Source organism: Pollicipes pollicipes, unplaced genomic scaffold (assembly GCF_011947565.3).
Source record: "Pollicipes pollicipes isolate AB1234 unplaced genomic scaffold, Ppol_2.1 Scaffold_4740;HRSCAF=5597_pilon_pilon_pilon, whole genome shotgun sequence".
In the NCBI taxonomy this organism is placed as follows: Eukaryota; Metazoa; Arthropoda; class Thecostraca; order Pollicipedomorpha; family Pollicipedidae; genus Pollicipes; species Pollicipes pollicipes.
The window spans coordinates 28,716,237-28,733,096 of record NW_023596545.1 but is presented as its reverse complement, the minus strand read 5'-3'; the positions used below and the strand labels follow the sequence as shown (position 1 = coordinate 28,733,096).

At 56.6% G+C, this 16,860-nt stretch overlaps 1 protein-coding gene across 1 annotated transcript; it reads right to left on the bottom strand.

The window, feature by feature from the left end:
• Positions 1-4,653: 4,653 nt before the first annotated feature.
• Positions 4,654-11,386, bottom strand: LOC119098165 (DE-cadherin). The gene is made up of 10 exons (XM_037221096.1): positions 11,207-11,386; positions 10,600-10,747; positions 9,891-9,990; positions 9,182-9,378; positions 8,615-8,751; positions 7,963-8,196; positions 7,223-7,358; positions 6,466-6,636; positions 5,390-5,569; positions 4,654-4,828 (listed from the first exon to the last, which is right to left on the bottom strand). Exons 1-10 carry the CDS (start codon positions 11,384-11,386, stop codon positions 4,674-4,676), a joined length of 1,638 nt encoding a protein of 545 aa, XP_037076991.1. The 3' UTR covers positions 4,654-4,673.
• Positions 11,387-16,860: the final 5,474 nt, after the last annotated feature.

Below are 16,860 nucleotides of genomic sequence, written 5' to 3'. Positions count from 1 at the left end.
GGACAGTCATTAACAAAAGTAGTTGTGCTGTGAAAAGCAGTCTTTTCCACTTAAAAGTAAAGCGATAGTTATAAGTGATTTTTATCATCCATGATGCTTGCTTCGTTATCTTAAAATGCGGAACATTCCATTTAAGCGAAAGCAGAAGCCGGAAAGACAAAGACGAAACCTGTGCAAAGGCGGCAGTGCTTCGTGGCCATATCCATCTGTAACTATTGGCTGTAGTTTTGCTGACAGCTGATTGCAGGTCTGTTTTACCACCTGGAACGCGCTTCCTCTCATTTAGTCGTCGCTTCTGCTGCAGGCAACCCGGCCTAGTTCAAACTGAACGAACTGCGCACTGGTGCGGATATTAATGTTTGATTAAAATATCAACTCGCAGAACGCGAGCTTCGTCGGTGCAGCCATGCTTTCGCTCAGCCAAGTGCGTAATCCGGCCCGCATTTAAGTTCGGCGTAGGATTTGGCCGAAATGGAAATTTGAGCATTACCAGCTCTTTCATCTGGGCGTGTTTTGGTGCACTGCAGCAACATGTAGCGTATTCGGGATGAAAGAGAGTGCGATTAAATAACCTTGGCGTGCCCGCCTCACGAAACAGAGCATGCATGCAGCAGTATTCACTATCAGGTATTACATAGCCAGAACGCACCTCCCTCACAAACGCGCGTCCTCCAAAAGCTGGTCAAGCAGGCTGCCCAGTGTACGTGGTTACAGCCAACGAGCGCGGACGCCACTGAAATAGATATACGCACGGGGGGGGGGGGGGCGCAAAAACGATGCATCGCCACGCGCTATCGGTGTGAATGCGTTCTGCGTTGGTCCTCGTGCGCATGCACTCAGATAACATGCCCTCATTCGTTCGAGACAGTTGGACATGCTGTTAACTGATATATTTTCAACTTTGACATGACGTTTAAGATTTTAACTCGACGCTTTGAATTTGTACATGCCGCTTTAAATATTTCAAGGCACTTTGAGCTTGCACATGACTTTGTCAATTTCAACATGACGTTTTCAATTAAAAAATCAATGCTGACATTTCAGCTGGACATGTTTCGTGCTGACATGCCTGGTCGTGTCTGAGGTAAAGCTCGATTTAGCCGCTTAATGCGGCGTAGGATAATTACAGAAAAAACAGATGTTTTCGAGGCTTGTAAGATCTCGTGATTTTAACCGTCGACCCGATTCGTCGTCCTATATATATATGTATACATAACAGCATTGCACACCATGCTGGAGGATTATTCTTGAAAAAATAGGATCGTACCGACCCCTCCCCTTTTGGGCGAGGATTAATGAGCAAAATCGCTAAATTTACAAGGATATAGAGCAGCGGCCATTATGACTGAAGCTTTATAGAACGCATGCATATCTTGGGTGATTATTTATCACAGTGAACAGGACTAAACTTGCGTGTAACTTGCATGACTCAATCTGCCTCCATTTAGACGGGGCGTCGTGTATTTGAGATCGGCTTTGGAAACAACAGCTCTCTGACCGCTTACCGGTCGATCGTAACTGTAGCTTGGCTCGGACAGTTTTACAATCCGTCAGTGAGTTACAGCCCGTACATACGCCCGCACCGTACAGGTGGTTTCACGTCTTTTTCTGGTTTGGTTGGCGATATATGTCGCTAATCCTTTAAAAATATCCAAAACGGGATCGTTGTTCGCGCACGAGAGCGATTGTCTGCCTGCGTAAATCAACTTGTGCGCATGGGACTTCCGTTTTCTCCTGTGACGGTATCATATAGCGCTATGTTGCTTTGGCACCTGTATGCTGAAATCCGGACCCGACATCTATGATATTTTTCCTCTAACTGTCATCCTTTACTTTTGTCGAACTTTGTTTCATCGGCACTTGTAAATTTACGTAGTCCATGTTACTCGAACGTGGGGAGAGGAAGTCGTGGCAATGTGACTATGCGACAGGAAACACGCATATGATCAAAGCGCTGGTACGTGAATGGTTCTTAAGTCTTAGCCTTTTTATAGATCACACTCCCTGCGGCAGAGAAAATACGTCAACCTACGATCAGTGGTGACAAAGCCCCCTCAGAAAGCGTAGCAGCCGGACAATATTCTCACTAACCAAATAATGCTCACTTGACCTGCGTGCTACGGCCTCGCCCGCAACCACTGCATTACTCATCGCGCCATGGCGGACGCCACCTAAGCACATCGTTCACGACAATGCCCAACACCACACGGCCCTCCCATACACCACAGTTGACAGTGACCCCGCGTCACGAGGCAGTCAACACACCTGTCCGCTAGCAGCCCCTCGCCCAACAACGAGGACACCACGCCTCCCAACGTGGCCCTGTGGCGCCCGCAACCGGGCCGTGGCGGCGCCGCCGGTATGTCGGCACGCATTAACGACGGCCACCGCGTGCCGGCGCCGGTCATTGCCGATGACGAATCGTCAGTGACCGGCGGCCGTCGGTCCGCTGGCGAGCGTCGACCGCGACAGCCGGCCTGGGCAGGAATGTCGGAGCCGACGGCGGCCAGGCGCGGCCGCCGAGCGCTCCGACGGGCCCTACCCAGCGCGAGACGGAGAGGCACGCTAAGCACAGTTGGCGGGGATAGACGGGGAGGCTGGCCCGGCGCATGACTGATGATTGGCTCGGACGGGAGGGCCCGCCCGAGCCGACGCTCCGAAACATCGTGTGTCATGACATTTGTGACGGGAAACCCGTCGGCCGACGGTTTCTCACAATGTGCGCGTACATCCGAGCAGCCATTATGCATACCCACGAGCGACCAGCGCTGCGGGTATAAAATCACTGTAGTTTTGCACGGCCACCTTCCTAGTTGTGAAAGGTATCTGTTAAAACGAGAAGTTGATTGGCTGGACACGAACTGAACAGCAGACCGCGGATATAAAGGCCATCTCTCGTAACAAAGCTGCCGGGGCTCGATTTCCAAGCATCCAGCTGCACTGACCTGCGTGAAATTTGTACTATTAAACACGCAAATGGGCCAGTCTCATGTTAAGCTACGTTAATTTTTTAGGGCAGCCCCTTCGATTGATTGGTTATATTAGACGGGCAACCCTTTCGATAGCCGTTTCAGAAATTGGGGACAAAACGCAGCTTTGTTCTTCACTCAGTCAAAAAAGAGAAACTCATCAGACACTTTTAACTACAAGCAAGAAGCACCGCCGTAAAAACTACAACACTGAAGTTGACAGATGTCTTTTACAGCGAGTTTGACGCTAAAACCCCAGTCAAATTACCATTGTAAAAGCCAAGTGCATACCATCTAGATAACACCTCCAAACGACCGACAATTCGTGAGGCACTTTTATTTAAAAGAAGCAGCGTTATGGCACTGTCGGTACCTTATCAAACATATAAAAGAGAAGAGAGACCGCCCGACCGCTCGGGCCACTCCCCGCTGTGCTGAGAAAATGCGGGACATCGGTACAGACAGCCACACACCGGCCCCGGGCGGGCTAGAGTGCTACCGGCAGGGCAGGAGGCTCTAGTGAGGGCACAGTTGCACGAGTGACAGCTCCAGGACGCACCTCCAGATCTGGACTGAGATCATCATCACCAGCGTGCAAGCCCCGGCCCACAGCCGCGGGGCGAGGCACAGTCAACCGTGACGTCGCCGCTGTAGAAAAGTGGAATGTGACAGTGACAATTCAGCTTGGACCGCTCCCCACTGACGATCACACCACGGGCAGTCGCGTCCCGCCTCTCGGCAGGAGACCCTACACGTAAAATGCCTCCGCTCTTCCGGTCCACCCCACCCCGAACCTGGTGCGAACCGGCCGAGGGCCGGCCACCGGTCACCGCGACACGCGCGCGCGACGGCCGGCGCGCCGCCGCCGCACACGCAACACCGCTAGCTACGGCCACCGATGCACCAATCACATGGATTACAAAACACGGCGTCGACTCGCAACGCCGGCACTTGGACGAGCGCCGCCGGGCGCCTGCCCGCGCCCCCGCCGGGCGTCAGCCGCCCTGCGCCCCACCTCCCGCCCGGCCGCGCTCGCGCCCGCCAGCACGCAGGTTCACAGCTTTGATTGGTTGGTTGGTTGGTTGGTTGGTTGGTTGGTTGGTTGGTTGTGGTCCCGACAGCCCGTCCGCAGTTCACATGACTAGGCGCGCGGTAGCTGGCGGGCACCGCGCGCACGCGCGCGCACACAAACCGCACCGTAAAATAGATTAAGTACTCCGTGGCAATGATATCTGCTAGCCGGCGGCTCACCGCGTGGGGCATCCCGCTCGTGCGTTCACCTCCGGGCGCGGCCGTTCGTGCTGTCCACGCACGACAACGTCCGGGTATCACAACTTCGCCGCTGGCTTCGGTCCGGCGCTGGTCTTGGTCCTGCGCCGTGCGTCACTCCTCTCGCCGCTACAATGGCCGCGGTTGGGCCCACACGCTGCCTCGAGGCGTCTCCCGTGTCCGGCAGTCGACGGCCACAAAAGGCCTGGCGCGGGCGAGATAGCCGCAGACGCAGGCAGACCCAAGGTCCTTTGTTCGCTTGACTCACAGCTGCCGCCGTCCGACAGTCCTCCCTGGGGACGGGCGGAACCACCCACGAGCGCCGGACGACCGTCGCAGGCACGCGACGTGTCCAGCACGGACCCAGCCCCTCTCGGCCACCGGCGGGGCCGCGTCCTCTGCGGCACCTGCTCAGGCCGAGGTGGCGGGCCGCCGCTAGCACCAGGACTCGCCAGCGAGAGACGATGGCCGGCCGCCGGCCGCCGGCTCGTCCTCGTCCTCGTCGCCACCGCCGTACATGTCGGCCAGCTTGCGGAAGCGGGGACCAAACTCGTTCAGGATGTCAAAGTTGAGGTCGTTGTCGTCTGTGCCTGCAGCGGGGGGCCGAGGGGTCAGAAGGCACGGTACCCGAGGTGCCCGGGGGCCCCCGTCCAACTACGTCACGACACCGCCAGCTGTGACAGCCCCACGTCGTGTCGAGCGTTTAGCTGCGCCTTGGTGTCTAAAGATAGTCGGGTTAAAAATAAAGGCGGCAGCCACCACTGCGGCTGGGACGACACTGACGTGAAATTAGAAGTTATTATCAGAAATAAGTGCTAATATCGCTCAGGAAATCAAAACGACTGGCACTTGGCGCACCCACTACACCAGTCAGACTTTAAAAACTCCCTTAATCCTGAGAAAATCTACGTAAACATTTTCCCTCGCTCCAAGATAATCCGGCCACCCTCTAAATCCACTCCATTCATCTGCGCTTTAGCGAGACGTAGCGTCCCGACGCCACGGAAATGAAACCATCCACCTGCCACATCCAAACAGCAACAAACGACCTGTTTTGCCTCGCAGAAGCCCCGCGCCCCGTCAGGCGCGCGCCACCAAGCCTCGCGCCCCCACATCCTGCCGGCGCGCCGGCCGACCAACCAGCCGCCTACCCGAGTTGAGCGAGGAGAGCGAGCCGGCCGAGCTGCCGCCGCCCTCGTAGGCGTAGTTCCTGACGTCGTCTGACGGCCAGGCCTGCTCGTCCTTGTCCATCTGGTTCTTGTTGTCGTCGATGAAGCTGCGCACGGACGGCGGCTGGCCGGGCGTCTGGCCCACCGGCCGGCCGTTCTCCTCTGCGGGGAGCACGGCGATGTCACGGGGTCCCGGTGGTCGTCTGGGTGACAAGCTGCTTGTATGCGGTTAAACTCTGCTGTAGGGGCGGCAGAATGCTCGATGCATGGCACACAGTGGGCGAAAATCTCACGGGTTGTTATCGTTAACTCGTGAGGAATTTAATAGGGGGTGAAGCACTGTTCTCGTTAAATTTCGCATCAAACACTCAAATTACTCGCCGCCAGCTGCAATTAGGTGAGCAATTAGCCTGAGGTTTCCTCGGCGCCGTTATTAAAGTCAACAGGCACTTAAACTACATCCATCGCCCTCCTCCAACAACATCAACTGCCCACGGATGTGCCAGAGAGCTCCTATTCAGAACGCTCGTAGTCTCAAGCATGCACGGATCGACCACATGCCCAACCGTGCACAACTGAAGCTGTAGTGCAGGACACTTGGCATAGATGGCAGGCAGATTGATAACTAAGACACTGGCAGCGTGAAGTGGAAACTGGACGGACTCAGAGCCAAAAGACACAGTATCGCAAGGCAAATGCCAATTTTGTTACTGCTGACGCGACATCATAATTCATCCTCTCCGGTGCTTGTGAACTGATACTGTTAACACACACAGCATTCTCTCACATTTGGCCAGTTAGCAGTAAGCCACGACCAGCACCGCAGGCATGCTTAAAGTGACCCTCTGGTAACACCAGTGATGTTTGAAAACCTGGCACTAAATCTAGCTTGTGATCAGCGTTACCAAAGCCCACGTACCCTTACAAAAAATCTGGTAACAGCTTCATGCCGGCGGTGCACATCCACACACACTCACACGCGTCCCATCAGGGCCACTCCATGTCTGAAGTCAGGGTCCGACCGACCCACGTCCGGCCCCCTCCCGCTCCCAACTCACTGGGCACGCCGTTGGCCACCTGCAGCACGCTGAGATCGTACGCCGTCTGGTCCTTCTCGCCGCCGCCCTCGTCGTCATAGTTGATGATGGTGTCCCGCATCTCGTCCGTCGGCTCCTTGTAGAGGGCTCGCACGTGCCGTCGGCGGTACATGATCACCGCGATGATGAGCACTGTCGGCGAGGGGCGGGTTCAGGCCGGGGGCGCGTCGCAGCCGAGTCGGCGAAGATTGAACATTGAACCACAGCGGAACATCGGGTTCGTCTCGGAATAATCGTGACAATGACGACCGGATGTCTCTTTGTGACTGACTGACTGACTGACTGACTGACTGACTGACTGACTGACTGACTGAATGAATGAATGAATGGATGGATGGATGGATGGATGGATGGATGGATGGATGGATGGATGGATGGATGGATGGATGGATGGATGGATGGATGGATGGATGGATGGATGGATGGATGGATGGATGGATGGATGGATGGATGGATGGATGGATGGATGGATGAATGAATGAATGAACAGCGCTGAGTTGTCAATCGATGAGTGTCATTGTGTGAATGAATCTCGATTTTGACACGCCAAGGACGGTACACGGCGTTGCAAAACCTTCCGCAGGACAGCTTTGGTACAGCGCATTGACACGCCGAAACAAAGTGCCCCGGTGCACCACTCACCACTCATGCAATACAAGCAGCAGTTCAAGCATTCCAACTCAGGTCAGCGCTGAGCAACGAGCTGGGGATCACTCACTCAGCAGGATACCCGCACAGCCGAGAATGACGGCCAGAAAGCCAGACGTCGGCTCTATGACCGGCTTGGCCTTCACCACCTCCGAGCAGTAACGGCTGAAGTCCTTCCCCTCAGCAGGCGCGCTCAGGTCGAACACCTGCGCGTTAGACGGACACAAGGAGTGGGTCACCAGCCTCCTTCCAGTCACTGCGTGGCTCTGGCTGGAGGATTCGAGACATACGTGACGTGGGAGCGATGCAAATACGGTCGCAGTCAAGCTGTCGACAACACACTACCTATGATAAATACTTATCACTTCGATGGGGATGATAGATGGCCCATGTCATGGATGATGGTTATAAACCAGTTCTCTGCTGAAACCTTAATTCCTGCCCGAACCGGATCCAAATTGTCACAATAGCCCAAAACCGCACTCTACTCTTGCAAAAATCTGCACCACGCCTAAACTAACTCCAGTTACACTTGTGCTACACAAAACACGTAAAATAGGCGATGCTGCATCAACTTTGGACGGTATTATTCATATGTATCTAACAGCGATTTGTTCGTGATTTGGACAGAGTAAACCAAAATTTAAGTATATCTGTTTCGCCTCAGCCTTTCTCAACAATCATACACACAACTGACGTGACTCTCCGTTTTTTAACACACCTACATAATGATCGGTTTACTGAGTTCGTGAGCACACACGAAGCTCGTCTCGCTCTCTGCGCGCCCGCCGCTCGCGGGCGCTGTCTCACCCTGTCGAGGAAGGTCATGTTCTGGAGGCAGCCGGAGAAGCCGCCCCAGCCGGGCACCGTCTCCCAGGACATGAAGGCCTGCACGCGGTCCAGCGGCACGGCCGAGCCGCCTAGCTGCAGGGGCGTCACCACGTTCAGGAAGGCGTTCTTCTCGCCGTCAGGCGCGGCAGGCGCCGCCACCGACGCCTGGCAGGTGGTGCCGCCCACGCAGCTGTCCACCAGCACCAGTACCGTCTGCAGGCGGGGAGGGGCGTCACGCGGGTCGCCGGCGTCACACGTCACTTACGTAACGCGAGGCGTCACGTGTCACGTCACACGTCACGTCACGTCACGTCACACGGCACGGCATAGTCACATGTCAAGTCACGTCACGTCACGTCACACGTCACGTCGCGTTACACGTCACGTTGCATGTTGCAGCTGTTGTTTTCCCTTGCCACGCATCCTTCTCGATCCCCTGCTTTACGTTTGTCAAGTACTAGGCACGCCTGTTCCGTCAGGTCCTGTTGCGGGCGTTCAAGACGTGCACCGCGGCATCTTTTCTCGCCATATCCATCCCTAACTTCACACCCGATGCGACGTTAACATAGCGGAAACACCACGACTCCAGACCGTGACTAGCATGGCAGCAAGAGCCCGCATACATACTGACCTCTGTGTCCCAGGTGATGTCCACGTGATGGATGACCCCGTCGTCGACCTTGACCTCGGGACTGGCCACTACCGTTCCCGTACCGTAGTTCATGAACACACGCAGGCGACCCTCCAACAGGTCCACCGCGAAAAAATCTGCACACCGAGTGATATGTTAGAGGAGGAGGGAGACGCTAGGTTCAGTGAAACAGAGTATATCACCGCGGTACCAGGCAGCGGCAGCTTGCCAAGTGACCTTACTTACCAATACGAAGTCGTCTAATCCTTCGCTGTCTCTTCATACAGTGCGTGAAATTCCTGGTCGTTGTGACAGGTGAAAGCACGCCTACATAGCAGTTGATACCGTACCCGCTGGACATCCGAAAAAGTCGCGCACGGCGATGCCTGGCTTGTACCACATTCCTTGAACTAACGTGGGCGATCCGGACACGCACAGCTTCCGCAATGTTCATCTTCCGGGGCCTGGCTCGGTACCCCACCCCACCCCCTCAGCCCCACGACCCCTTGCTTCTCAGCGGCTCCGCACGCCCTCCCCCTCCCCAGGCGGCCGGCGTCGTCCACTGACCTTGCACGAAGTCGGGGGGCTCGGACAGCGGCCCGTTGTACATGACGAGGCCCTCGTCGGCGGCCGTGGTCAGGTCGAAGCTGAGCCGCGACGCGTTACACGCCGTCAGCGTCGGGAACCAGGCGTAGCCGGTGCCCTCGAAGTGGATCGTGTCGCCCTGGCAGTTGGGGCCAGGGTAGCCTTCCGGGCAGTCGCACCTGCGCGCGCGGGGTCCGGTGACGGCGAGGGAGCAGCGCGGGCGCGCGGGCGCGCACCACCACGGAGCGAAACACACAGACGGGCTGGCCGACGCTTTGGAGCGCGGTGGCCGAACGTGATGGGTCGGGGTCCGAAGATGCAATGAACATTCGTGACAACGGAGGCGTTCAGACTTCACAAAAGATATAACTGCAAACGTCAGGAGCGTCAGCCTAAATGAAAACATGTATTTTTGGTTTATCCACCATTTCTGCAAAGCACCAGCTGATCTCTAATTGCATTCTCGTGTGTTGTAGGATACGGTGAACATCCGTGACAGTGCAGGCGTTCAGACTTAGCAAACGGTAGTAGAACTGCGAACGTCAGAGGCTTCAGTCTAAATAAAAACACTTTTTTGGTTTATCCACCATTTCTACAAAGCACCAGCTGATCTTTAATTGCACTCTTGTGTGTTGTAAGCCGCCTGCGTCACCAGCTCCGGGATCGGGGCTTTTGAACACCACCGACTCACTTTTGCCGCGCCTCATTCCAGCCGCCGTCGTGTAGACAGATCTGGCGCTCCATCTTGGCCTCGCACTCGCCACAGCGGTACTGCAGCTCCGTCTTCACACCTGGTGACGTCCAACAGCCCCAGGCGTCGGTCACAAGATTTAAAAGCGGCTCGTGATGATCGCGTGTGCTAGTCCTAATGTTGTGGCGCAGCAACGGATTCAGTGTCATCGGGAGGAAAAACTCGCGGTGATCATGGTAAAATGATCCAAGCAAAATCATGCTCAAAGTTCAGCACAAAGTTGCACCGGCTGTTGCAGGAGTTTCAGCCTGGGGGAACCAGTACAAAATGCAATGAGCATGTGCCTCCCATTTGTACGTCGACACACTGGTGCTATCGAAATGACACGGAGACATAGGCAATACAGCAACAGTTGTTGGCATTAAATCCAACGAGACTACACCCATCCACCACCATGATCGGGATCAGTGACGCAATAGCTCAGCTACTTCGTGTGGCATGCAGGCCTTCACAGAATGATGGCGGAGCGAGCGAAGGGCGGGGCCAGGCCCAGCGTTAGAGAAGTCAACTTCCTTATGTACTCCAGATGCGTAGCTTGCTTTAACTGCACTGGGCATTTACGGACCCTATTCCCTCTACTGATCCGATGCCTACTGTCGGCGCGGTAGGAGCGAGATACGCTCACCACCATCCCGACGCTGCGACCCACCTATGATGCTCGACGTGTTGGTCTGGACGCGGTACACCTCGTCGTCGAAGATCTTCAGCTCGGCGTGGCAGCTGCCCTGGCAGGTTGCCTCGTACAGGCAGTCATTGATGCCCACTTGCTCGATCTCGAAGCCGAACAAATCCTCCAGCTGAGCACGCAGATCACAGGGGTTAGCACCCGCGAGGACGGCATGCCAGCAGCTTAAGATGGATCCGCGGGGCCGGTCAGCTGTGCGTGGCTCCGTCGCAGTGTCAGGGCATAGTATCTTAATGGTGATAAAAACCCGGGAACGTATCGGCCATTGTACTTCCCTCATATCCCACTCATCATATTCGAGGTGAAATAGTATTCAATTACGCAGTTCTCTAATAAGCATGACAACAATAACCGTGACGAACCAGCGTTTCTCTCCCACAAGACCAATGCACTCACACGACTACAGCTAAATGATAAGCAAACCAAACATTATAAGCCGCCGCAACAAAAATGCACGCAACACAACAACCGCCACCTTCAACACCACGCACCACCCACACCAGCCGTGGCATGCACAGACGCTACCGCCTCGCCTCATCACGCGCCACGCGCGGCGCCCCCCACCGCCCACCTGCTTTTTGTTCTGCGCCACGATGCCGTCCATGCGTTCGCTGTCGTAATAGGGCGAGCCGTGCGCCGAGTAGCGCACGTCCACGCCGCCGGCGTCGTTGTTCTGCACGCCGAACAGGTCAACATTCTCCGGGGCGGTGGTGAACAGCCTGGCCAGCTGGACGATCAGACGCTCGTGCATCGACGGCGTCTGGGGGAGGGGGGGGGGCGGTGGTGAACAGCCGGGCCAGCTGGACGATCAGACGCTCGTGCATCGACGGCGTCTGGGGGAGGGGGAGGGGGGCGGTGGTGAACAGCCGGGCCAGCTGGACGATCAGACGCTCGTGCATCGACGGCGTCTGGGGGAGGGGGGGGCGGTGGTGAACAGCCGGGCCAGCTGGACGATCAGACGCTCGTGCATCGACGGCGTCTGGGGGAGGGGGGGGGGGGCGGTGGTGAACAGCCGGGCCAGCTGGACGATCAGACGCTCGTGCATCGACGGCGTCTGGGGGAGGGGGGGGGGCGGTGACGTCACGGCGGGAAGCCGTGACCTTGACCTGTGCCGAATCAAAACATTGTGGGTCGTGTTCGTGCATATGTTTATCTGACTGTAAGCAAGAGACATTTCCCTCGTCCGATGAACGTGGCCAAGGCCCTCGAGGGCATGACAGCCTGAGCGAGACACTGCATGGTGTGAGCGTGGCGGAACGAGCCAGGTGCCTGAGACCGAGCTCCGGGTTAATGTCACGGGAGGCGTGGCGGAAGCTGTGACGCGTGTCACGGGAGGCGTGGCGCGAGCTGTGCCTCATGTCACGGGAGGCGTGGCGCGAGCTGTGACGTATGTCACGGGAGGCGTGGCACGAGCTGTGGCGTATGTCACGGGAGGCGCGGCGGGAGCTGTGACTCATATCACGGGAGGCGTGTCGCGAGCTGTGACGCGTGTCACGGGAGGCGGGGCACGAGCTGTGGCGCATGTCACGGGAGGCGTGGCGCGGGTCATACGTTCTGAGTCCAGTGGGCAGATAGGTCACGAGCGTGACGCCCAGCGAGATCCGCCGGCGACTCACCTCCCTGTCCGGCCGCGAGACGAACTCCTCTGCCGTGACGCCCTTGATACGGAGCGAGCCCGACTTGATGACGGCCTCCCGCGGCAGCAGGCGCACCGCCACCGTCACGTACGCGTCTACTGTGCTGCGGAACTTCTTGTCGTACACCTGGCGACGCGCGGCGGAACTGTTGTTATCGCACGCTACCACAAGGCTTTCGCGGTGGTGGCGTGAAAAACAAGCTCTCGTCGCCCGATGATGGCGTTCGCCGGTGTTTCGGATTCAGTTTCAGGTTCAGTTACAGACTGGGTATCAGATTAGGCGTCCTGTTGCAGATAACGGGTCCAGCCAGCGCTTACAAATATGGGGACGGGGCTGAGCCTAAAGCGTAGCATACGAAACGAGATGAATTATTGATGGATAATATCATTACTGAGCTTGCGTACCGCGTCTGAACCGAACACAACTTTTATCTAGGAATGCAAATTCAAGTAAAAAAAGACAACACGCGAACACACCATCCGCACAATTTTGCCACGTGTTGTCTCTAAAAGGGAGTGTTTCACATTTATATGGGGTTTTGAACTGAAATAGCCATTTTGAAGGTCTTTCGGTGCTGTTCACAACCCTTTTTTATTATTTTATTTTTATTTTTATTTTTGAGTATTTTTAAGCTGCCTTGACATTGATAACGTCATCATAGCGTCATTAATGTCCTGCTATTCCATGAGCCATACGGCGATAAAGGCCAAGAAAGATATGATTATAGAGGAGTTCATATATGGCGTTTGTGAGCACGATTTCAAGACATCACGGCTGTCATTCGGCTATCAACCAATGTTGTGCAAGGTACGATGACGTAATCAAACCATGACACATCGAAAAACAAATTTACTAAACAGAGAATCGTGCTACCAAGAGCAGTCTTTGCCATTAAAAAATTATACCGACAATTACAACAGTTATAGGTGAACTTGTTCCATCACATCTGACGCTTGCGTCAATATCTTCAAACGCGAAACTCGCTCTCCTCCTTTCCCATTCTCAGGCAAACAAAGATTCTCCCTAGCTCGGCGCAGTACCTGAAACTTGAGCGGGTAGGAGCCGTTTGGCGTGCCGTATCGCATGGTGATGCTGCCCGTCTCCGTGTCGAGCTCGAAGTGGCGGTAGTCCTGGCCGTCCAGCCAGGAGAAGGTCTTGTCCGGCAGGTCCCAGTCGTCCGGGTCCTCCACGAATACACGGCCCACCACCGTGTCAGGCATCTTCCCCTGCGGCCATGAAGGTCACCAGGTCAGCGGTGGCAAAGTTCACGGTCACCGGCTGAAGGTCACGCGGTCACGCGGCAGGAGAAACGCTTCGGTGCCTTGAAGCGGTACTCAATTTTGAAAGGGGCGGGGTTGGGAGAGGTGGACTCCCGGCCATACCTCACTGTCAACATCAGGACGATGCCCGGGGGGCGAATAAGTCAGTCACCTTGCAGCCGTACGTCCGAAAGGCGCGATACGCTGGGGAGCACGGCATGGCGGCGTTCGAGGAAATCATCGCGACAGAAGAGCACCCCATGACAAACACTTCCGCCGGCAAAGTGACAGCGACTGCAGCCGACGGCGTGCTGCACGGCCAGAGGCGAAATCAAATCAAGCCATCCGGTGGGGGCGCGGCGCCAGACGCGGATGTCAATGGAAGCAGAGTGTCACGTCCGACCAGTTCTGCGGCCGGGCGGGTGGCAGAAGGCAGTGCCGGGGGGCAGGGGCCGCGGCAGGGGGCAGGGGGCAAGGGGCAGGGGACAGGGGGCAGAAGGCAGGGGGCAGAGGCCAGGCGGTGCCGACGTGGTCTGACGTGCTGACGTGGCTTGCGTCATGCGTCGGTGACGTCAGGGCGGCGTCACGCGCTTCCGCTGACGTGACGGACAAGCGGGGCGCCAGGGGCAGCCGTTCTCAGGCCATTGGCGACGTCGAGTAAACAAGCCAGGTGCGACACACCACTGCCGTCCGGCGCGCCGCCACCGGCACGGGGAGAATCACTCTGTACAGGCGGGGGCGTCCACACAGCAACGGAGCGGCCGCATCGACCACGCGCCCCGCACATTCCAGCCGAGTGCAGCCATCGCAGAGCAGCTGGTGCAACCACAGTGCAGCTGTCGCAGCTGTCGCATTCGTCGCACCGACGCTGCACTGTGCCAGGACCGGCAGGCTCGCGCAGCTGATCAGCGCCCCAGTAACGGCATGCCGCGCGTGTCGAGCACAATCCATGCGTGGCCGGCGGAGTCCGGCTCCGGCCGAGGGCAGCCGGTACCCACTTTGGGGCGCGGGAAATACACCTTCCTCCGCACGTACTCGGCCGTCAGCCACACGTCGGCGACCTCGGGCGGCCCGGCCGCGCGCCGCCGCTCCTGTCCGAGGTCAGGGCGGGTCACGACGCGTCTTCGAGCACGCGCGGCGCGTCTGCTTGGTGGGCTGGGGTTCAGATTTCGCGCGCTACGCACGAATTGCCCGCCCGTTGTGGCTAATGTCGTGAGAGACACGAGACGGCTGTTTGAGCAGTGGCTGCAGTTGGTAAAAGCGCCGAGAAAAAAAGAATCACTGCGAATGTTGTTGTCGCCACCCTCGCCTCTAGTTTCCATGGTCATTGACACTTACGTCGTCATGGTCTTCACGTGGGTAAATGTTCAGCGGAATACGACACACCGCCGGAGAATGGGAACGCCGGTTGCCCGCGCTTTCAGCATTCGCGGGAAGACCGGAGAAGGAGTGACCGAGGTAACGGAAATACCCACGACAACTTCGGTGAAATGAATGTGGAGAGGCACCGCAGTAAAATACGGTGCCCGGTGCCGGCTAGACGACGTCGCGCGAGCAAGTCCCAAGGGAGAAATGATGTCGGTGATGTTATCGGCATTCACGTATGGTGTAGATGCAGTTATGGCACCATTTCAGCTGCACTTCCGCACCGTACCGACCATATCGTTAACCTCCATTTTCCCCGTCAACGACCATCAAATCAGCTTAAAACATGGAATAGCCTGCACTCTAGCGTGCCGGCAGCAGAGTGGTAATTATCAAAATACCTTAGCGATGAGGGAATACACAATGCTTAATGAACAATAAGCACAGCGTTCGGCGCCGCTGCTCCGCGGCAGTCGACTTAAGGCGTCGTATAATGAGCAACGATACTTAAGATCGTTTGAATGCTTTTCCACGCTGACATACTTGCGTTGGGACTAGCTTAAGGAGTGACCCCATCGCGGCGAAGCCCCAGAGCACGTTTTTCACAGTCTCACGGGCACCCTCATAATCCCACGACATGGACCCCGACTTAAACCTACACCAGACTACGTTCGCAGCCCCGTCCCCCAGCGATCCAGGGACGCTCTGTCCGGATCTGACCCCGACGGCAGGCAGAGTCGGGTCCATTTTGAGCCAAGCACGTGTCAGCCACTGACAGTGGGACCTCGCGACTGACCTCGAAGTTGAAGACTTCGATGCGACTGGTGCCTTCCTTCATGTCGTTGTCGTTCTCGTCGCCGATGATGATGGTGAAGAGGCTGGTGCCGGTGAGCGGGCCGGGAGAGGCCGACTGGCTGTCGCTCACCACCACCGGGATGGCGTACGACTTCTGATCCTCGCGGTCGAAGGTCACCAGCGGCCGGATCTCCGCACGGTTGTCCTGGACTGAGGGTCAGTTTCGGGTCAGCTCGGGTCAGCTCGGGACAGTTCGGGTCACAAGCGGGTCATGGCCGGGTTAGGTTGGGTCAGGTCCGATTGTGTCAGGCCAGGTCAGGTAAGATCAGGTCAGATCGGGTCATGTTGGTCCGGTCGGGCCAGGTCAGGTCAAGCCAGCTGGGATCGGGTCTGGTCTGGTCTGGTGTGGTCAAGCCGAGAGGTGGAACACATGACGAAAAACCTCCCAGCCAATAGCATGAGCCCGGGAATAGGTCACCAAGGGTCAAACCCAAGACCTCGTTTCTGATACCACAAACGGCTGATGCCAGTGCCCTTCGTGAACTGGCGACCGGGTCCAGTCAGTTGTAAAAAACAAAATGATTAGATGGCTTTGCCCGCACCGCGCAACATAAGATGTCTGCGCGCCGAGGTCCGAGCGTTCACTGCAAAACATGCCAAGAAACGTCATCTAAGCATCCACTGCAAAACATCCCAGGAGATGTCGTCTGAGAATTCACTGCAAAACATCCCAAGAGACGTCGTCTGAGAATCCATTGCAAAACATGCCAAGAAACGTTAGCTATCAAATCAGCCGAGGGCGAAGCACTTCACTTTATGTAATATCCATGTTCTAAAGCTGTCAAAGCAAAACACGCATCGGGAGCAGGAGACTGTGGCGCCATCTCACCGACGGTAATGACGCTGAATTTGTGCCGGATGTCGTCAGGGGCGTTGGGGTCGAGCTGGAATGTGTACGGCGGGCCGTTCCTCTGGTGGTCGTCAAAGTCGTCCGCTTCCACTGGGATGACGACATCCTCCGGGGACTTGTTTTCCATGATTACTGGCCGCGAACTGTTGCTCTGCGGGGCATGTGCAGCTGTATTTAGACGCTTGCGCGTTGGCTGTCGGTAGCTTGTGAGGCGCTATTACGGTGCCGTAACGCTACGCTAGCGATAAAGCAGGTAACA